This window comes from Salvelinus sp. IW2-2015, linkage group LG22 (assembly GCF_002910315.2).
Source record: "Salvelinus sp. IW2-2015 linkage group LG22, ASM291031v2, whole genome shotgun sequence".
Classification (NCBI taxonomy): domain Eukaryota; kingdom Metazoa; phylum Chordata; class Actinopteri; order Salmoniformes; family Salmonidae; genus Salvelinus; species Salvelinus sp. IW2-2015.
Window position 1 is genome coordinate 1289426 of NC_036862.1, and position 23840 is coordinate 1313265.

The 23840-nt window shown below is 39.1% G+C and overlaps 1 protein-coding gene across 1 annotated transcript; it reads left to right on the top strand.

The window, feature by feature from the left end:
• Positions 1-21719: 21719 nt before the first annotated feature.
• LOC111949634 (somatostatin-1A) lies at positions 21720-23638 on the top strand. Its single transcript, XM_023966968.2, has 2 exons — positions 21720-21957; positions 23348-23638. Exons 1-2 carry the CDS (start codon positions 21820-21822, stop codon positions 23552-23554), a joined length of 345 nt encoding a protein of 114 aa, XP_023822736.1. The 5' UTR covers positions 21720-21819; the 3' UTR covers positions 23555-23638.
• Positions 23639-23840: the final 202 nt, after the last annotated feature.

Genomic DNA, 23840 nt, shown 5'->3' on the forward strand with positions numbered 1-23840 from the left:
AATATTTAAATAAGGTAATTCTGTTTTTTTATTTGTAATACATTTACAAACATTTCTAAAAACCTGTTTTCGCTTTGTCATTACGGGGTATTGTCTGTAGATTGGTGGAATTTGTATTTGTTTAATCCATTTTAGATTAAGGCTGTAACATAACAAAATGTGGGAAAAGGGAAGGGGTCTGAATACTTTCCGAATGCACTGCATGCCTTGCCCAAGGGTACAATGGCAGGAGATGGCATCAAGGACTTTGGCATCCAAGCTTTAAATGAATTATTTATTCAAAAACTAATAGCACAACTAAATAAACTTAGATCAATTGTCTTCTAATCAAAACTACAGAATTTCAATCATGCTTTATTGCATCTTTGTGAAAAAGCAAAGATACAGTAAACATTTTTCATCATGGGTCTCAATGATGTCGTTGGAAATCATGTAAATGAACTCTTGTCCCACGTTGCTAATGAACAAACAAGTTATGAACCAATAATACTTTTGGATTGATGAGCTTTAATTGTTCCCCGTTCAAACATTCAATCTTTACTTCAATATTGCATCTCAACCAATTAAATGTAAATTACATTTGAATTCAAGCTTTGCATTGAGGTCTCAAAACCTAGCATTTCTAATGATCTGTATGCTTAGCTTCTGACTTGCAGTGGAATATGTTAGTGTTTAAGTTAAATTAAATATTGTTATTATGTAAAAATAGGCAGTTCAGACCCCAATAGTTCTCGTTTTACATTATTTTAGTCATTAAGCAGACGCGTTTATTGGTGTGTTAGGAGCTGCTGCATGGCATCACACAGCAGAGTGTGTGAGCTGTCGTGTTGTGCTGCCCGCCTATGAATGGCCCCAACAGGGAACACTATGTCAGAGGGGGAGGATAATTACTTACGCTGTCTGTCAATCACATTGAGAACGTAGGGGAGAACCGGGGCGAAAGTAACACTTTTTGTTTTTTTCCTAATTACTCAGAGATGGATAGAGCTAGAGAGGCTATATTTTATGACACACAATTTATATACAGTTGAAGTCGGAAGATTACATACACCTTAGCCCAAAAAAATTTAACTCAGTTTTTCACAATTCCTGACATTTAATCCCAGTAACAATTCCCTGTTTTTGGTCAGTTAGGATCACCACTTTATTTCAAGAATGTGAAATGTCAGAATAATAGCAGAGAGGATAATTTATTTCAGCTTTTATTTCTTTTATCACATTCCCAGTGGGTCAGAAGTTTACATACACTCAATTAGTATTTGGTAGCATTGCCTTTAAATTGTTTAACTTGGGTCAAATGTTTTGGGTAGCCTTCCACAAGCTTCCCACAATAAGTTGTGTGAATTTTGGCCCATTCCTCCTGACAGAGCTGGTGTAACTGAGTCAGGTTTCTAGGCCTCCTTGCTCGCACACAATTTTTCAGTTCTGCCCACAAATGTTCTATATGATTGAGGTCAGGGCTTTGTGATGGCCACTCCAATGCCTTGACTTTGTTGTCCTTAACCTGTTTGGGATAGGGGGCAGAATTTCACATTCGGATGAAAAGGTGCCCAGAGTAAACTTCCTGCTACTCAGGCCCAGAAGCTAATATATATATTATTAGTAGATTTTGATAGAAAACACTCTGAAGTTTCTAAAACTGTTTGAATGATGTCTGTGAGTATAACAGAACTCATATGGCAGAAAAAAAAACGAGAAAAATCCAACCAGGAAGTGGGTAAGCTGAGGTTTGTAGTTTTTCAACTCATTGCCTTTCTAATATACAGTGGCTATTGGGTCATATTGCACTTCCTAAGGCTTCCACTAGATGTCAGCAGTCTTTAGAACCTTGTTTGAGGCTTTTACTGTGAAGGAGGAGAGAAGGAGAGCTGTTTCAACCAGATGTCTGGCAGAGTGCCATGAGCTGGTCATGCGCATGGCCGTGAGAGCGACCTGCCTTCCATTGCTTTTCTAAAGACAAAGGAATTCTCCGGTTGAAACATTATTGAAGATTTATGTTAAAAACATCCTAAAGATTGATTCTATACATCGTTTGACATGTTTCTACGAACTGTTATATAACTTTTTGGACTTTTCGTCTGAACTTTCGCCTGGACTTGCCTGCGCCTCGTGAGTTTAGATTGTGAACCATAATGCGCTCACAAAAATGAGTTATTTGGACATAAATGATGGACTCTATCGAACAAACAAACATTTATTGTGGAACTGGGATTCCTGGGAGTGCATTCTGATGAAGATCATCAAAGGTAAGTGAATATTTATAATGCTATTTCTGACTTCTGTTGACTCCACAACATGGCGGGTACCTGTATGGCTTGTTTTTGTGTCTGAGCGCCTTACTCAGATTATTGCATGGTGTGCTTTTTCCGTAAAGCTTTTATAAAATCTGACACAGCGATTGCATTAAGGATAAGTATATCTTTAATTCTGTGCATAACAGTTGTATCTTTTATCAAAGTTTATGATGAGTATTTCTGTAAATTGATGTGGATCTCTGAAAATTCGCCGGATGTTTTCGAGGCACAACATTACTGACCATAACGCGCCAATATAAACTGAGATTTTGGGATATAAATATGAACTTTATCGAACAAAACATACATTTATTGTGTAACATGAAGTCCTATGAGTGCCATCTGATGAAGATGATCAAAGGTTAGTGATTCATTTTATCTCTATTCTTGCTTTTTGTGACTCCTGTCTTTGGCTGGAAAATGGCTGTATGTGTTTTTTGTGACTAGGCTCTGACCTAACATAATCATATGGTGTGCTTTTGCTGTAATGCCTTTTTGAAATCGGACACGATGGGTAGATTAACAAGAAGTTAAGCTTTAATTTGGTGTATTGCACTTGTGAATGTATGAAAGTTAAATATAAAAAATAAAAAAAATAGAATTTCGCGCTCTGCCTTTTCAGCAGAATGTTGTCGAGCCGTAAGAAGTTAAGCCATTTTGTCACAACTTTGGAAGTATGCTGCGGTCATTGTCCATTTGGAAGACCCATTCGCGACCAAGCTTTAACTTCCTGACTGATGTCTTGAGATATTGCTTCAATATATCCACATCATTTTCGTAGCTCATGATGCCATCTATTTTGTGAAGTGCACCAGTCCCTCCTGCAGCAAAGCACCCCCACAACGTGATGCTGCCACCCCCGTGCTTCACGGTTGGGATGGTGTTCATCGGCTTGCAAGACTCCCCTTTTTTCCTCCAAACATAACGATGGTCATTATGGCCAAACAGTTCTATTTTTGTTTCATCAGACCAGAGGACATTTCTCCAAAAAACTACGATAACTCAGCCATGTGCAGTTGCAAACCGTAGTCTGGCTTTTTTTATGGCGGTTTTGGAGCAGTGGCTTCTTCCTTGCTGAGCAGGCCTTTCAGGTTATATCAATATAGGATTCGTTTTACTTTGGATATACATACTTTTGTACCAGTTTCCTCCAGCGCCTTCACAAGGTCCTTTGCTGTTGTTCTGGGATTGATTTGCACTTTTCACACCAAAGTACGTTCATCTCTAGGAGACAAAAAGCTTCTCCTTCCTGAGCGGTATGACGGCTGCGTAGTCCCATGGTGTTTATACTTGCGTACTATTGTTTGTACAGATGAACGTGATACCTTCAGGCATTTGGAAATTTCTCCCAAGGATGAACCAGACTTGTGGAGGTTTACAATTCTTTTTTCTGAGGTCTTGGCTGATTTCTTTTGATTTTCCCATGATGTCAAGCAAAGAGGCACTGAGTTTGAAGGTAGACCTTGAAATACATCAACAGGTAACAGACTCTAATTATGTCAATTAGGCTATCAGAAGCTTCTAAAGCCATAACATCTTTTCCTGGAAATTTCCATGCTTTTTAAAGGCACAGTCAACTTAGTGTATGTAAACTTTTGACCCACTGGAATTGTGATACAGTGAATTATAAGATAAATAATTTGTCTGTAAACAATTGTTGGAAAAATTACTTGTGTCATGCACTAACCAACTTGCCAAAACTATAGTTTGTTAACAAGAAATGTGTGGAGTGGTTGAAAAACAAGTTTTAATGACTCCAATGTAAGTGTATGTAAACGTTCGACTTCAACTGTATGTCCTCTACCATTAGCAACTGTAATTTCAATTCTAGGGTAAATTAGATGAAATTAATCAGACTGAGAATAGAACTAACACAACGTTACTCTTGTACCTGCAGGCGGGGTGGGAGTAACACAGCCTTGGGACGTAAGTAACAGCTGGCAAGAATTGCACAATATCTGTCTTATCTTCATGATTCTGGTTTGTAATACTAATTTGTGTCATTTAATTTGTGTCAATTTGAATAATTAATGCTATAGGTTAAATATTTATGCCTTACAATATGAATTAAATTAATATTATCAATAACGTAAAAGCTATATTAACCCACATTTTCTCATCTCACTTTAATGGGAAAGTAGTAGGATACGTTTCTCATCCTTTCAATGACTTTTCATGCTTAGCCCTACCAATCAGGTGCGATCCAGCTTTCCTTGTAATGCTACTCATGTATTGATAGATTACATTGTTCTATTCTCTTCACAAATGGCAAACTCATCAGGCTTATCACATTTTCATGGCTTGACACAAGGTAATTAACCCCCATAATCATAAAGATATATATTTTTAACCACTAACCTGTCAATTAACCTCTCTTGGGTACGTGAGACGTTAGCGTCCCACCTCTTCAACAGCCAGTGAAACTGCTGGGCGCCAAATTCAAATACAGGAATACTCATTATAAAAATTCAGAAATCAAAACATATTTTACATAGGTTTAAAGATTAACTTCTTGTGAATCCAACCACGGTGTCAGATTTAAAAAATGCTTTACGGCGAAAGCATACCTTACGATTATTTGAGAACATAGCCCAGCAGACAAATCATTACAAACAGTAACCAGCCAAGTAGAAGAGTTACACAAGTCAGAAATAGAGATAAAATTAATCCCTTACCTTTGATGATCTTCATATGGTTGCACTCAGCACACATTCATTTCCTCAATAAATGTTACTTTTGTTCGATAAAGTCTCTTTATATCCAAAAACCTCAGTTTTGTTTGCGCGTTTTCTTCAGTAATCGACAGGCTCAAACGCAGTCAAAACAGGCAGATAAAAATAAATAAAAAATTGTGTCCGTAAAGTTCATAGAAACCTGTCAAACAATGTTTATATTCAAACCTCAAGGTTGTTTTTAGCCTAAATAATCGATAATATTTCAACCGGACAATAACGTTGTCAATATAAAAGGTAAACAAGAAAAGCACTCTCTCGGGCGTGCGCATGAAAAAGCTCTGTGACACTTTAGAGTCCACTCATTCAGACTGCTCTTACTTCCTAATTTTTCAGAATACAAGCCTGAAACTATTTCTAAAGACTATTGACATATAGGGGAAGGCATAGGAACTGCAATCCTCAAGTTCATGTTGCTTTTATAATGTTAGCAAAACATCTGAATGTGACTGAATGTTTGAAAATTATATATGACATCATTAGAATTGTGCTTTAATCAATTGACTTGATGGATCAGCTTCTCGATGGATCAGCTTCTCACATAAGCTTTAACTTCTCTAGGGTAGGGGGCAGCATTCGGAATTTTGGATGAAAAGCATGCCCAAATTATAACTGCCTGCTTCTCGGGCCCAGAAGATATGATATGCATATAACTGGTAGATGAAAAGCATGCCCAAATTATAACTGCCTGATTCTCGGGCCCAGAAGATATGATATGCATATAACTGGTAGATTTGGATAGAAAACACTCCAAAGTTTCCAAAATTGTCAAAATATTGTCTGTGAGTATAACAAAACTGATTCTGCAGGCGAAAACCTGAGAAAATCTAACCCGGAAGTGATATTTTTTTATAAAAATCTGTGTTTCCTGGACCGTCTTTCTTCCATTTAAAGGGGTATCAACCCGATTCCTTTTCCAATGGCTTCCTCAGGCTGTGACCAGGCTTTAGACATAGTTTCAGGCTTTTATTTTGAAAAATGAATGAGATTTTTCAAAAGTAGTCAGGTGTCCTCTGAATAGTGCCTGCACGCCAGAGGGGAGCTCTCCATTTTCCTTTTGTCTCTTAATGAATAGGTTATGGTCCGCTTTAAATATTATCGATTATGTTTGTTAAAAACAACCTGAGGATTGATTATAAAAACATTTGACATGTTTCTACGACCATTACGGATACTTTTTGGAATTTGTCGTACGGAACAAGGCTTTGGTTTTCTGAACATAACGCGCAACCCAAATGGCGTTTTTTTGTGATAAAAGTAATATTTATCGAACAAAAATAACATTTGTTGTGTAACTGGGAGTCTCGTGAGTGCAAACATCCAAAGATTATCTAAGTTAAGCGATTAATTTTATTGCTTTTCTGACTTTCGTGACCAAGCTAACCAAGCTAATATAAGGCTAACTGTTGTAGCATTGATTGTTACACTCACAAAAGCTTGGATTTCTTTCGCTGTAAAGTATATATTCAAAATCTGACACGATAGGTGGATTAACAACAAGCTAAGCTGTGTTTTGGTATATTTCACTTGTGATTGCATGATTCTAAATATTTTTTGTAATATTTTTGCATTTGGCGCTCTGCAATTCAGTGGTTGTTTAGGAAAATGATCCCGGTAACGGGATTCGTAGCGCAGAGAAGTTAACAGTTGGTCCCTTATGGTGGAGGAAATCCCTGCCCATTCCTGTACTTTAGATGGCCTTGCCCTGGTAACTTTTGCCGTTGTACATTCCAAATAAAATTTCAAGAGCCAACCCCGGATCTTACCATAGCTGCAAGCAATGTTCCTATTAAACTGCACATGTTCCCGGCTGCGCATCTCCTGGAGCAGTCCTGCACAGAATAATTGCTATCTTTCCTGGCTTTGAGAGAGAGATACAATTATCACTTTACTGTGGGAAGTGGGATTGAATCAACATAATAACAGTCCCTTTAAATGCAGCAAACCAAATCTAACTTCAAGATTGAGTTGGTGATTTTATTGTAGGTTGAGAAGAGCAGATTATGCCTTCTTCTATTTTCCCATCACCTGCTGTCTCAGAGTAACCTAGAATGCGCATTTGAGATCACAGAGCAGAGCCGGGTGTAGCTGCATATGGTTGTTAGTGAGTTACTATCCCAGGTATAGCCTAGTTAATTTTGGTTAGCAATGGGGTCACTATAGGGATCGATGCACAGTGGTGCAGCGTTTGTTTGTTCGTTGTATAAACTTGTCCGTTTTGGTTGCTTTGTTTATAGTAGTTTTATAGTATTTTATGTTGCATCAGATTACCGCTTAAAGTATGGTAGAGCAACATGAAGTGTGTATAGTGGATTATTCTCCTACTTTGATTACTTTTGCTGGAACCTGAAACAGCAGGCGAACATTTGAGAAAGTCTGCGGCACCAGACATCCGCTATAGCAGAAACTATATTTTACAATGTAATAACTCACATTTGGGAGAATGGACCAAAGGGGACATACAGTTGAAGTCGGAAGTTTACATACACTTAGGTTGGAGTCGTTAAAACTCATTTTTCAACCACTCCACACATTTCTTGTTAACAAACTACAGTTTTGGCAAGTCGGTTGGGACATCTACTTTGTGCATGACACAAGTAATTGTTCTAACAATTGTTTACAGACAGATTGTTTCACTTATAATTCACTGTATCACAATTCCAGTGGGTCAGAAGTTTACATACACTAAGTTGACTGTGCCTTTAAACAGTTTGGAAAATTCCAGAAAAGGATGTCAAGGCTTTAGAAGCTTCTGATAGGCTAATTGACATCATTAGAGTCAATTGGAGGTGTACCTGTGGATGTATTTCAAGGCCTACCTTCAAACTCAGTGCCTCTTTGCATAACATCATGGGAAAATCAAAAGAAATCAGCCAAGACCTCAGAAAAAAGATTGTAGACCTCCACAATTGGGAGCAATTTCCAAATGCCTGAAGGTGAAGATGCTGGAGGAAACAGGTACAAAAGTATCTATATCCACAGTGAAACGAATCCTATATCGACATAACCTGAAAGGCCGCTCAGCAAGGAAGAAGCCACTGCTCCAAAATCACTATAAAAAAGAAAGACTACGGTTTGCAACTGCACATGGGGACAAAGATTGCACTTTTTGGAGAAATGTCCTCTGGTCTGATGAAACAAAAATAGAACTGTTTGGCCATAATGACCATAGTTTTGTTTGGAGGAAAAATTTGGGAGGGGGGGCTTGCAAGCCAAAGACACCATCCCAACCGTGAAGCACAGGGGTGGCAGCATCATGTTGTGGGGGTGCTTTGCTGCAGGAGGGCCTGGTGCACTTCACAAAATAGTTGGCATCATGAGCTACGAAAATGATGTGGATATATTGAAGCAACATCTCAAGACATCAGTCAGGAAGTTAAAGCTTGGTCGCAAATGGGTCTTCTAGATGGACAATGACCCCAAGAATACTTCCAAAGTTGTGACAAAATGGCTTAAGGACAACAAAGTCAAGGTATTGGAGTGGCCATCACAAAGCCCTGACCTCAATCCTATAGAACATTTGTTGGCAGAACTGAACAATTGTGTGCTAGCAAGGAGGCCTAGATACCTGACTCAGTTACACCAGCTCTGTCAGGAGGAATGGGCCAACATTCACCCAACTTATTGTGGGAAGCTTGTGGAAGGCTACCCGAAACTTTTGACCCAAGTTAAACAATTTAAAGGCAATGCTACCAAATACTAATTGAGTGTATGTAAACTTCTGACCCACTGGGAATGTGATGAAAGAAATAAAAGCTGAAATAAATCATTCTCTCTACTATTATTCTGACATTTCACATTCTTGAAATAAAGTGGTGATCCTAACTGACCTAAGACAGGGAATTTTTAAAAACGTCAGAAACTGTGAAAAACCGAGTTTAAATGTATTTGGCTAAAGTGTATGTAATCTTCAGACTTAAACTGTATATTCATGTGGAAATGTTATGGCATTTGTTCCATTATTTTTGTTGATAGGCCACTCTGATGGGCCTACATTATGCTCAAATAGCCACAATAGCCTATTGGCCACTGTCTGAAACTGTCCGCCCGTTTTGGCCTTCCATGGTGACATCACCAGGCAGTAAATTTGTTAATAGACCAATAAGAAAGCAAAATCCTAGCAAAATCCTTCCTCGAGAAATTACTCTTTGCTAAAAAGCTATTTTAGTTTTATTTGAAAACAATCACAGTAAGGTACTTCATTGTTACCCAGAAATGATTTGATAAAAAATGGCTGCATTGGATCTTTAAAGTGCGTACAGGCGCACTGGAAGTTTCAAAATAGTTTTTGCTCATAAGACCTGAAATTTGCTCAGTGCCTACAATTTTTGAGGGAACATTGCTGAAAAATGTCTTTCTTTGCTGCTGTAAATCAAGCTAATATAATTCCTTGTCGAATAGGGTGTGAAAGACGAAGATGAGTCATCATTCAGTAGGCATAGGCAGGGATCTGGGACATGATTTACTCCCATCAATCTTGACAGCACCAAGCACATGTCACTCAAAAATGTTTGTCTTACTAAACAATCCCAGAACATATGCATAACGGCATTATTTTTACAGAATGTGCAGTTTTGGTTTGTTATTATTTTATCCGAAGACGTTCATATGGAGTGGCAAATGCCATGTGAATCATTTGGATGTGGATAAGCTGGTGGCTAAGGTTCTTAGATGCCTCATTCAGGTTTGACCATATCCTTTCCCAATCAGAGGTAAATCCCATCAGCTGCAACTTTTTCTACCATGCACTCTCCACGTGTATTTTCTTGTATTTCTTCCCTATAAGTGAATCGTATACTGTATGTCTGCTACTAAGTATGCTCTCTCTAATTCTCTCTTTCTCTCTTTCTTTCTTTCTCTCTCTCGGAGGACCTGAGCCCTAGGACCATGCTTCAGGACTACCTGGCATGATGACTCCTTGCTGTCCCCAGTCCACCCGTCCGTGCTGCTGCTCCAGTTTCAACTGCTCTGCCTGCGGCTATGGAACCCTGACCTGTTCACCGGACATGCTACCTGTCCCAGACCTGCTCAACTCTCTAGAGACAGCAGGAGCGGTAGAGATATTCTCAATGATCGGCTATGAAAAGCCAACTGACATTTACTCCTGAGGTGCTGACCTGTTGCACCCTCGACAACTACTGTGATTATTATTATTTGACCATGCTGGTCATTTATGAACATTTGAACATCTTGGCCATGTTCTGTTATAATCTCCACCCGGCACAGCCAGACTGGCCACCCCTCATAGCCTGGTTCCTCTCTAGGTTTCTTCCTAGGTTTGGGCCTTTCTAGGGAGTTTTTCCTAGCCACCGTGCTTCTACACCTGCATTGCTTGCTGTTTGGGGTTTTAGGCTGGGTTTCTGTACAGCACTTTGAGATATCAGCTGATCTAAGAAGGGCTATATAAACACATTTGATTTTATTTTATTTGATACTAGCCCTCTTGAGCTTATAGTAGGGACCTATCTAGCCTGCCATTGGGTGTTCTGGCCAGGGGAAATTCCACAGCACACTGCTTTCATTATTGACCTTAACTGCAGATACAGAAAGCATGAGGATCCTGTCAAGGAATATTCATCTTTAAAGTGTGCATGTCAGCAGTACATTTTTCAAGATAGAGTACTTTCAGTACAGAGCGAAAATGGTAATGATGATGCAATCTGCACCATATGATGCAAAACACATCATGACAGTTTTTGCTCTGTACTGAATTTGGACTATCTTGAAAACTTGACTGCTGACATGCACACTTTTTTGGCTAATGAACAAGATACTAAAAGATCATTTTTGAGTAAACCATCCCCTTATAATGTCCTGAAATGTGGGGAAGCCAGTCTCATTATTAATGCCCATGATAACAGAAATGCCCTTTGAAGACCAACAGGCCTATGTGAAAGGATGTACACCCATTTAATAAATGGAAATTGTGCCACATTGGAGACAATTGATGGAATTTTGTTTGATGACCTACGACCTTTTCCACCCTCTTCCGTACAGTCAAGGAGTTCAGAACTATTCCCAAACCCTGCAAACATTAAATGTTCTAGTCTATGTGGTTTAAATGCAGATTAAATAGCACTCCATGGTGCACGCCATTGACGGTTCATCCACACAGTAAAGCTCTTATTTGAAAAGCCCAATATTTAAAAAAGTGATTCGGAACAGCAAATCCGCCGGTGTATGTAACATGCTGCAGAGTGGTGAGTTCAATCGTAGCCTGCTTTCCACCCCATATTCAGTTAGAGAGAGTTAAATGTACTTCCTTTATAAATGTTGTAGGTGGCGACATAGAGATCATAGAGAATTAAAGGTTAATCCAGGGCAAGATATTAACTTTACCCTGTAACAACATAGTGAGATTAGACGACCACTGAAAATCCTCCTTAATTTTCAGCAACAGGCTCCAGAAGTTGTATCTAACAATTTTCTGAAAAGCAGGATGCGGAGACATATCTGATGAGGCATCGGCTGTGCATCCTATCACTCCTTTGAACCACCCATCATGCTTCTGAGCTTATCACAGTCTGTCTGTCTGCCCTTCTGTCTGTCTGTCCATCCATCTGTGATGATGCATGTATATAGTGCCTTCGGAAAGTATTCAGACCCCTTAACATTTTCAACATTTTGTTATGTAACAGCCTTATTATAAAATGTATTAAATAAAAAATCCTCAGTAATCTACACACTATAACCCGTAATGACAAAGTGAAAACAGGATTTTAAATTGCAAATTTATCTTACTTACATAAATACTCAGACCCTTTGCTATAACACTCGAAATTGAGCTCAGGTGCATCCTGTTTCCATTGATCATCTTTGAGATGTTTCAACAACTTGATTGGAGTCCACCTGTGGTAAATTCAATTGATTTGACATTATTTGGAAAGGCATACACCTGTCTATATAAGGTCCCACAGTTGACAGTGCATGTCAGAGCAAAAACCAAGACATGATGTTGAAGGAATTGTCCGTAGAACGCTGAGACAGGAAACTGTCGAGGCACAAATTTCGGGAAGGGTAACAAAACATTTCTGTAGCATTGAAGGTCCCCAAGAACACAGGTCCCCACCATTCTTCAATGGAAGAAGTTTAGAACCACCAAGACTCTTCCTAGAGCTGGCCGCCCAGCCAAACTCAGCAATCGGGGGAGAAGGGTCTTGGTCAGGGAGGTGACCAGTTTAAGCTACAGACATCTGTTTTTTTTATTTGGGCTTCGTCCCAATCCACCGCATCCGCCTATGTCGGCCTTCCACATCTGCGTTGGTGTTGTCAGACCATGAGACGTACCGAAAATCAGTTTTCTCACGAAAATGTCTGTAGCGTTCGAACTGTTTTGGCTACAAACTAATATGACCTTGTGGAAAGGAGAGATTCTCATGATGGTGTACTTCCACAAGCGTCACCGGACTTGTGTGAAGGTAACCCATACAAATGAATGGACGTTTTGTGCCAACAAAAAAAATGAAAAGAATAGCTTTCTTATATCTCTCAGATATACACTCTAAAAAAAAAAGGGTTCAAAATGGGTTCATCGGCTGTCACCATAGTAGAACCCTTTGAAGAACCATTTTTGTTTCCAGGTAGAACTCTTTTGGGTTAGATGTAGAACTCTCTGTGGAAAGGGTTCTACTTTGTCACGGATCCTCCTGATACTGCTGCTCGTTCTGTTCACCAGTTCCGGAGGTCTACGTCACCGGCTTTCTAGGCTTTACTGAGCGGGAATCATTATCATCAGCCTCGGACTGTCTTGTCTGATTACACACTCCTGGTTCCCATGCCCCTGATTAGTATGTTATATACGTGCCCTCTGTTCCCTCTGTCTTTGTCAGTTATTGTTCCCATGTCCGTTGGTCGTGTGAGTACCTATGCATTGGTGCAGCTGTTATGCTGCATGCCTTTATGTATTGTGTATTATGTGTATCGTCCTTTGTCGTTCAACGAGGTTTACCCTTGCTCTTTTGTTTGGGTACAGCTTAGTGTTTCTGTATATGTGTTTGTTTTGGGTGTATTAAAAACCCCTATTGTGTATTACTGCGCATGTATCCAAATCCTTTATTCCAGCGTGACATACATGGAACTCAAAATGGTTCTACCTGGAACCAAACGGGTTATACCTGGAACCAAAAATGGTTCTTCAAAGGGTTCTCTTATGGGGACAGCCGAAGAACCCTTTTAGGTTCTAGATAGCAAATTTAGGACAGACACTTCAAAAGAGTGTAGGACAGACACTTCAAAACCTTATTCCTTATGATTTACTTTTTGACTTTATTTTTTGCTATTTATAAATGTGTTATTCAATGCATTTCTATGGCTGTAGTATTAAAGGCCAAATTAAATATTTTATCAAATCATTTAAAAATGTTTTTTATATACCTAAACGGGTTCTAAAATGATCCAATGATCCAAAAAATCTGTCTTCTCATAAAAACGTCTGTAGCGTTCAAACTGTTTTGGCTAAATCAAAAAGCTAAATGATCCATAGTATGACCATCTTAAAACAATTCCATAGGTTAGCTTAGTAGAACCCCCCAGATACTTCTGCCCAAATGTGTGACGAGTCCAGTGGACCAACGTGTTAAACTTGGCCTTCGTTAGTCCACAACACCTTCCCCCTAACCCTCCCCCGTAAGCTAGAATACCACCAGAACAGAGCCACACCTCACACTCGTGTGATTCGTTAAAATATATATATTTTTTCTTTGCATACAATAGAGCTTAGTATTTGTATAATTTATTTTATACAGTCTTTTTTGCTCATCTTTATCAAGGAATCCAATAATTCCGGATCCTACTGTACATATACTTCCTTCTATCTATCCATCCATTCATTCATCCTTCCATCTTATCTCTGTAGCTCTCTAATTCCCCTTTTCGTCACACATGTACAGATTCATAATAATAATAATAATAATTTTTAAATGACTGAGGCACTAGACTCTGTGAAGGGACAATGTATAACTGATATGTGGTGTGTGTGTCACGTCCTGACCATAGAGAGCTTTTTATGTCTCTATTTTGGTTTGGTCAGGGTGTGATTTGGGTGGGCAGTCTATGTTCCTTTTTCTATGTTTTGTATTTCTTTGTTTTGGCCCAATCAGGCCAAATTTCTATGGTTCTCAATCAGGGACAGCTGTCTATCGTTGTCTCTGATTGAGAACCATACTTAGGTAGCTTTTTCCCACCTATGCTTTGTGGGTAGTTATTTTCTGTTTTGTGTTTCTGCACCTGACAGGACTATTTCGGTTTCGTTCATTCCCTTTGTTATTTTGTTATAGTGTTCAGTTACAGTGGGGCAAAAAAGTATTTAGTCAGCCACCAATTGTGCAAGTTCTCCCACTTAAAAAGATGAGAGAGGCCTGTAATTTTCATCATAGGTACACTTCAACTATGACAGACAAAATGAGGAAATAATATCCAGAAAATCACATTGTAGGATTTTTCATGAATTTATTTGCAAATTATGGTGGAAAATAAGTATTTGGTCAATAACAAAAGTTTATCTCAATACTTCGTTATATACCCTTTGTTGGCAATGACAGAGGTCAAACGTTTTCTGTAAGTCTTCACAAGGTTTTCACACACTGTTGCTGGTATTTTGGCCCATTCCTCCATGCATTATTTTGGCCCATTCCTCACATTAAGTGTGTGACACTACTCTACTACCACATATCTACAATCAAAATCCATGTGTACATGTGTGTAGAGTACGTGCGTTATCATGTGTCTGTGCCTGTGTGTGTCTCTTCACAGTCCGCGCTGTTCCATAAGGTGTATTTTTACTTGCTTTTTAAATCTTATTATACTGCTTGCATGAGCTACCTGATGTGGAATAGAGTTCCATGTAGCCGTAGCTCTATGTAGGACTGTGCACCTCCCATAGTTTGTTCTAGACTTGGGGATTATGAAAAGACCTCTGGTGGCGTGTCTTGTGGGGTATGCATGGGTGTCCGAGCTGTGTACTAGTAGTTTAAACAGACAGCTCAGTGCATGCAGAATGTCAATACTTCTTACAAAAAGAAATAGTGATGAAGTCAATCTCTCCTCTATTTTGAGCCATGAGTTATTGACATACTTAGGTTATCGCTCCATGTACAGTACCAGTCAAAAGTTTGTGCACATCTACTCATTCAAGGGTTTTTCTTTATTTATACTATTCTCTATACTGTAGAATAATAGTGAAGACATCAAACTATGAAAAAACACATATGGAATCATGTAGTAACCAAAAAGTGTTTGTCACGTTCCTGACCTTATTTCCTTTGTTCAGTCTTGTTTAGTTGGTCAGGACGTGAGCTGGGTGGGCATTCTATGTTATGTGTTTCTATGTTGGGTTGTCAACTAGCCTGATATGGTTCTCAATCAGGGGCAGGTGTTTTACGTTTCCTCTGATTGAGAACCATATTAACAGGCATCCCTTGTTAACTTGTGGGATTTGTTTCCTTCTTAATGCGTTTGAGCCAATCAGTTGTGTTGTGACAAGGTAGGGGTGGTATACAGAAGATAGCCCTATTTGGTAAAAAAAAACAAGTCCATATTATGACAGGAACAGGTCAAATAAGAAAAGAGAAAGTCCATCATTACTTTAAAACCTCTTGAGAATACAGGTAGTGCTATTTTCGCATTAGCATAATTTGCTCTACAGATTAAACTGCCTCTTATTCAATTATTGCTCTTACTATATGCATATAAATAATACCATTGGAAAGAAAACAATCCCTAGTTTCTAAAACCGTTTCAATTTTGTCTCTGAGTGATACAAAAGTCATTCCACAGCACTTTCCATGACCAAGAACATAAAATCAAGATGTGTTATGCTGGCTTCAAAGCTCTGCCTATATATGGTCGTGCCCCCTATGACCAGAAACACACCTCATTCGCCTTCCTCTGGTTGTCAAGAGGACGTCAGAGGAGAAATTCTTTGTTTATCTGGGACTGACGTGAAATAGGACCCATTTCTTTGGCGTGACCGACAACTTCCGGTTTGCTGAATGCTCGAATTTGAGCTGCGTTTGTGTACTGTTTTGCTGGCGTTATGTATGCAAACTATCTCCGTGTCGAATTTTGTTTGATACATGTGACCATATCATCGTAATGTATGTTTTTTCAATATAGTTTAATCAGATTATTTGAATTTTTCCGGGAGTTTTGCGGTGTTCCGTTGTCGGATTGTATTTACGTTTGAGAAATCCGTGCCACTCGACCGGTACCTGTGCTAAATGGAGTGGGAAAGGAACATTTCTGAACGGAACCAACGACTCATCTTGACAAAGGACACTTTGATCAACATTCTGATGAAAGATCAGCCATAGTAAGACCCAATTTACGATGTTATATCATATCTGTTTTGCATGTGAACTTGCCGTGGGCGCCCAGCCGAATCTGCCTGGTAAAAATATCGTGTCCTTCGCTAACGTGGTTAGCTAATAGATTTACATATTCTGTCTTCCCTGTAAAACATTTTAAAAATCTGAAATGGTGGCTTTATTCACAAGACCTGTATCTTTCATCTGGTGTCTTGGACTTGTGATTTAATGATATTTAGATGCTACAAGTTACTTGTGACGCTATGCTAGCTGTGCTACTCAGTGGGGTGAGTTGGGGGGTGCTACCGGATCAGGGTTGGTGACTCATGAAGGTCAGTCAATCCCGAAAGATTTCAAGAACTTTGAAAGTTTCTTCAAGTGCAGTCGCAAAAACCACAAAGCGCTATGATGAAACTGGCTCTCATGAGGACCGCCACAGGAAAGGAAAACCCAGAGTTACCTCTGCTGCAGAGGATAGGTTCATTAGAGTTAGCAGCCTCAGAAATAACAACCCAAATTGCAACCCATATTTTGAGACACATCTCAAAATTAACTTTTCAGATGAGACTGCGTGAATCAAGCCTTCATGGTCGAATTGCTGCAAAGAAACCAATACTAAAGGACACCAATAAGAAAAAGAGACTTGCTTGGGCCAAGAAACACAAGCAACGGACATGACAAGAGTGTGCAAAGCTGTCATCAAGGCAAAGGGTTGCGACTTTGAATAATCTAAAATATAAAATACGTTTTAATTTGATTTGTTTAACACTTTTTTGGTTACGACATGATTCCATATGTGTTTTGATGTCTTCACTATTATTCTACAATGTAGAAAAGAGTACAAATAAAGAGAAACCCTTTGAATGAGTAGGTGTGTCCAAACCTTTCACGGGTACTGTACATTTAAGGGCCAGCTGTGCTGCACTGTTCTGAGACAATTGTAATTTTCCTAAATCCCTCTGTAGTCCAGGTATGACAAAACCAGGGCCTGTAGGACCTGCCTTGTTTAGCTAGCGTCCCACCACGACAACATCCGGTGAAATTGCAGAGCGCAAATTCAAAATGCAAGTGTCACTTACATCGTTTGAAAGCTTAACTTCTTGCATCCCAAAGTGCGGGCCCTTCTTAGGGATAGGGGGCAGTATTTTCACGTCCGGATGAAAAGCGGGCCCAAAGTAAACTGCCTGTTACTCAGGCCCAGAAGCTAGGATATACATATAATTCGTAGATTTGGATAGAAAACACTCAAAAATTTCTAAAACTGTTAAAATAATGTCTGTGAATATAACATAACTGATTTGGCAGGCGAAACCCCGAGGACAAACCATCCAGGGTAAAAGAAAATTGAAGGCATAGTACTCCCCATTGGTTTCTATTGACAGCCCTATTTAATAGGAACCTGGTTGCAGTTCCTATGGCTTCCACTAGATGTCAACAGTATTTAGAAATTGGTTGATGTTTTTCTTTTGAGAAATTAAGAAGTACGGCAGTTCTTTGTTTGTGTCACTCCAGATGGATTCTACTGTTTGGTACGCGTGAACTGGAACGTGCTTCACGTTGTTTTTATCCGGTATTGAACACAGTATATTCCGTCTTAAATTGTATCAATTATTTACATTTTAGGATACCTTAGGTTGGATTAGGAACGTTGTTTGAAACGTTTGGACCAAGTTTACAGGTAACTTATTAGATACTTTGTAGGCATGTTGGGCGAGTTGAAACCGGTGTATTTCTGAATCAAATGCACCAAATAAATTGACATTTTAGGGATATAAAGAAGGACATTATCGAACAAAAGGACCATTTGTGATGTTTCTGGGACACTTTGGAGTGCCAACAGAAGAAGATCTTCAAAGGTAGGGGCATTTATTATATCGTTATTTCTGACTTTTGTGTCACCACCTGCCTGGTTGAAAATGATTGTCATGTGTTTGTACACGGGGTGCTGTCCTCAGATAATCGCATGGTCTGCTTTCGCCGTAAAGCCTTTTTGAAATCTGACACTGCGGCTGGATTAACAAGAAGTTAAGCTTTATTTTGATGTATTACACTTATATTTTCGGTTATCTTGAATATTGATATTTCTGTAGTTTGAATTTGGTGCTCTGCAATTTCACTGGATGTTGTCAAATCGATCCCGCTCACGGGATTGGCGCGGGAAGGGATCACTAACAGGTTTTAACCCAGCTGCATTGTCAGATTTCACAAAGGCTTTACGGCGAAAGCATACCATGCTCTATCTGAGGACAGCGCCCCGCATACACCAGCATTAAAAACATTTTTCAAACCAGCAGAGGTGTCACAAAAATCAGAAATAGTGATAAAATAAATCACTTACCTTTGAAGATCTTCCTCTGTTTGCAATCCGAAGAGTCCCAGCTACAAAACAAATGGTTGTTTTGTTCGATAAAGTCCTTCTTTATATCTCAAAAAAGTCTGTTTAGTTGGCACGTTTGATTCAGTAATCCACCGTTCCACTCGTTCAACATGCAGACATAGGAATCCCAAAAGTTACCGGTAAACTTCGTCCAAAAAAGTCAAACAACGTTTCTAATCAATCCTCGAGTACCCTAATATGTAAATAAATGATACAATTTAAGACGGAATGTAGTATGTTCAATACCGGAGATAAATAACAAAGTGCGGGCCCTCATTCACGCGCGCCACAAGACTAGCGTCCTAATGAGGGACACCTTGAAAAACTATAGCTAATTGTTCGTTTTTCAAAAAACAAGCCTTAAACCCTTTCTAAAGACTGTTGACATCTAGTGTAAGCCATAGGAACTTCAATCTGGGAGGGATTCTTTTGAATATCCCATAAACTAGCATTGAAATGGCCTGTGACCTCAAAAACATTTTTTACGGATGGATTCTCCTTGGGTTTTCTCCTGCCATATCAGTTATGTTGTACTGACAGACATTATTCTAACAGTGTTAGAAACGTCAGAGTGTTTTCTATCCAATGCTACCAATTATATGCATATCCTAGCCGCTGGGCCTGAGTAACAGGCAGGTTACTTTGGGCACTTCAGTGATCCGAACTTCCGAATACTGCCTCCTAGCCTTAAGAAGGAAGGCAGAGCAGTGCTTTATTTTGGACAGACTTCTTCCCATCTTAGCTACTGTTGCATCGACATGTTTTGACCATGACAGTTTACAATCCAGGGTTACTCCAAGCAGTTTTGTCACCTCAATTTGCTAAATTTCCACATTATGCATTACTAGATTTAGTTGAGGTTGTGGGTTTTGTCCCAAAAACAATGTTATCATCATATTCTCTCAGCCAATCATCTGTCATTTGTATAAGTGCCGTACACGGAAAAAATGTCCTTCCCTATCAGCGTGCTGAAAGTATGTTAGTTTACTGTAAAATAGCATTGTATCTGGTTAAAACTATTTTTTCCCAAAGTTTACTAAGGGTTGGTAACAGACTGATTAGTCGGCTATTTGAGCTAGTAAAGGGGGCTTTACTATTCTTGGGTAGAGGAATTACTTTTGCTTCCCTCCAGACCTGAGGGCACACACTTTCTTGTAGGCTTGAATTGAAGATATGGCAAATAGCAGTGGCAATATCGTCCGCTATTCTCAGTAATGTTCCATCCAAGTTGTCAGACCCAGGTGGCTTGTCAATGTTGATAGACAACCTTTTTTTTTTACCTCTTCCACACTCACTTTACGAAATTCAACATTACAATGCTTGTCTTTCATAACTTGGTCAGATATACTTGGATGTGTAGTGTCTGCGTTTGTTGCTGGCATGTCATGCCTAGGTTTTCTAATCTTGCAAATAAAAAAATGATTAAAGTGGTTGGCAATATCATTAACTTTTGCGATGAATGAGCCATCTTATTCATGAATGATGGGGCTGTTTTCCTTTTGGCCCAACATTTCATTCTTTATATAATTTATCTTTGTGTCATAGTATACTGTAGTTGTGCAGGGGTACGAGGTAATTGACGTAGCTATGTACTGTACATGCAAGTTGTGTGTGTGTGTGTGTGTGTGTGTGTGTGTGTGTGTGTGTGTGTGTGTGTGTGTGTGTGTGTGTGTGTGTGTGTGTGTGTGTGTGGAAGAGAGTGAGGGAGAAATATGGAAAGAAGAGAGGGAGGAGTGAGAGAAGAGTAATTACATGAGTCAGTGCAAAATTAAAAGAGATTTAGTGCAAATGGGGTCTATGCGGGTAGTCTCGGTTACTATTTGAATAGCTATTTAGCAGTCTTCTTTAGAAGTCGTATTACAATGGCTTAGAAGGTAAACGCTAAAAATAGATACTATTGCGCACTTACGACTCTACATATGCAGGCAAGAAATCGGGAAGCTCATAAGGCTGGCAAGCAAATATAACAAATATAGCAAATATAATTTGGTCTAATTAACTCTCTGTATATGTAGGCCATGAAATGACAAACAGTGGTGACAGTATGTGACTATCAAAAGGGATATTTCGTTGGAAAGCATGTGCACTACAATATTAATTGCTGGAAGTTAATGGGCTATTCTGAGTATTCCACTTGGATTCAGAACTCGTCCACGAAACGCACTCCACATCCATTGCAGGTCAATATGAATCTTTTCTTGTAAGTGTGTGCCGAAGAATGAATGAAATGAAGAAGAATTACATCCATTTTCAAATAAAAGTGCCCCTTTTATATAACACAAAAAACTGCAGGATTAAGTGAAATCCATTTGCTGCGTCACTTGCTTTATTCCAATGTAGACATATTTGTCTCATTTGTAGATATTCATACTGATATTTTGTTCGATAATAATTTAATTGTTGTAAATGCAAAAGGATCATTGCAGGCATGCGCAATGACGTGAATTAGCGGGTGAAAATACCCATGTGAGAAGTGTTTTGAATGAGTATAAGAGTCCTCTAAATTGGAAAGATATACTGTATGTCCTATATGTAGAAACAATATGTTGGATATTTCCAACAACAGCTTTATTTATGAAGAACAAAAACAGTTCAGGCATGAGTGACGTACAGACTCATCATGTCATCCAATAGTCATTAAAGTGGAGGCCAGTTTGACACATTGTAGCCTATTCATGATGTATGTGTTGTTGATTTTCCATTACAGGGCCTTGAGTTCATTTCATTGGGCGAAAAAAATTTTACGAACTTGTTGAAATTCAATAAGATCCACACGAAGCGAAAGTCTCTACAAAGTAAACCATATTTCACTAATCGGACGATATTCAACAAATGAAAGGATCATGAATTCGCTTTTCTCGAAGGATGCGCACGACTCTCTAATCGGTGGAAACTTTGTCACTTGGAATCATCACTCATACCCAAACGTTACGCGCCAGAAGGAAACCCCCCTTACCACCTGACGACAGACGAACCGTTTAAAAGACGGGTTCGGAGGGGGCACTAGAACAACAGAAGGAGCAGCATAACCCGAAGAGAACCCCATCTCGACTATTTTCTGCCCAATTGAACCGCCTTCATCCATCCTCTGCCACCCCGATACCCAGAAGAAGATGCTCTCGACGCGTGTCCAGTGCGCCCTAGCGCTGCTTTCCCTAGCCCTGGCCATCAGCAGCGTCTCTGCCGCTCCGTCCGATGCCAAACTTCGCCAGCTTCTTCAACGGTCACTCATGGCACCTGCAGGCAAACAGGTAAATACCTTCAATCAGACTTTCATTATAAGTCTTCGTTCTTAAACAACGTATATATCCAGCTACTGTGACCATAGAATCAATTTTTTTCTGAGTTTGGTGGTACAGCTGCAAACTACAGTTTAAGTAGATTTACTTCCAGAGTATAGAGATCATACCATATACAGATTTAAGGTTAAACAGTGTGGTGCCATACATTTACCTCTGCGGTTTTACTTGCAGGCGCATGGGGAAATTAATCGATCAAATTAGCACAATGCAGGGAACAGCATGATGCACATGTTCATGGTGCCGAAGCGACCACGAAATTAAGTATTTGTATAAATATTTGGGGTCCAGCAAAATTAAGCCAGTTATACAATTATAAAGACATTACATTTCACAACATATTCCATAACATATGTGTTCCCACATATCTACAACACAAAATCCATGTGTATGTGTGTGTATATGTTATCATGTGTGTGTGTGTGTATGCGTGTGTGCCTGTGTCTCTCTTCATAGTCCCTGCTGTTCCATAAGGTGTAGTTTAATCCGTTTTTTAAATCTGATTTTACTGCTTGCATGAGTTTTTTAAATGTGAAATAGGGTTCCATGTAGTCATTGCTCTAAGTAGTACTGTGTGCCTCCGATAGTCTGTTCTGGACTTGGGTACTGTGAAGAGACAACTGGGGGCATGTCTTGTGAGGTACGCATGGGTGTCTGAGCTGTGTGCTAGTAGTTTGAACAGCAAGCTCGGTGCATTCAAAATATCAATACTTCTCACAAATAGAAGTAGTGATGAAATCAATCTCTCCTCTACGTTGAGCCAGGAGAGATTGACATTAAGTGCGGAGAAATGTGGAAATACTGCTATCAGAGCAACTAACGAAATATGAATTGTTCTATATTTTAAATCAACCTTTAAAATGAAAATGTATCCAATAAAAACGAAAGATGTCTCTGGAATTTGGGGTCTGCTGTAGTTAGTTGTCAATTACAAACAAAACTTGACAAGAATAAGTCAAAACATACAGTAGAATGGGTATTAATGTTTATTAATGAAACGTGTTCTTCAAAAAAAAAATAACACGTTGGGGAAAAAAAGTTGTTTTACATCTCAGTTTAAGTGATCGGTTCATGCGTAACAGCATAGGAAAGGTCATTTTAAACATTTGCAGACATCTTAAATATAAATAATCCAGATCAAATAGCCTACATCTATTTAAGCAATATGAGGGAAGAGAAAACAACATTGAAACACTGATTTCCTTCCTAAATGGGTAGGCTACATTTTATTAAGGCATGTTGATTTGTTTCTATTTCAATGGGTCTTGTTGCTAAAATGTGACATTTTCAGTCTCCACAAAACAGAAGAAATAAAATGTTATGTTATTTGATTTATTTTCAGGAGCTTGCCAGGTATACACTCGCAGAGCTGCTCTCAGAGCTTGCACAAGCAGAGAACGAGGCGATTGAGTCAGATGACCTGTCTCGTGGCGTGGAGCAGGAGGATGTGCGTCTCGAGCTGGAGCGTGCAGCTGGCCCAGTACTGGCGCCGCGTGAACGCAAGGCTGGATGCAAGAACTTCTTTTGGAAAACCTTTACATCATGTTAATTCATCTACACCCGGGCCCTTTACTGCGTATACTACATCTCATCTCTTTTGTTTCAATATAAACATGTTATGTTATTTTATGCGCCATGGCTTATCCCGCCAATCGCAAAAAATGTAAATAAAAATTATTATAACTTTAACAACAATCATGCTGATGTCTTTATCGATCATTTTGTTTTTTTCCGAAAAAACACATGAAAGAATGTTCTAGAGAATGTATGAAATTCGGCTTTTGACTGTGCTTTATGTATTCTGGCAGATAAACTATTTTTAATTGTTTGTTTGA

Coding starts and splice junctions, on each gene's coding strand:
- LOC111949634 (XM_023966968.2), top strand. CDS start 21,820: ATGCTCTCGACGCGTGTCCAGTGCGCCCTAGCGCTGCTTTCCCTAGCC. Junction 21,958..23,347: donor TGGCACCTGCAGGCAAACAG/GTAAATACCTTC, acceptor ATTTATTTTCAG/GAGCTTGCCAGGTATACACT.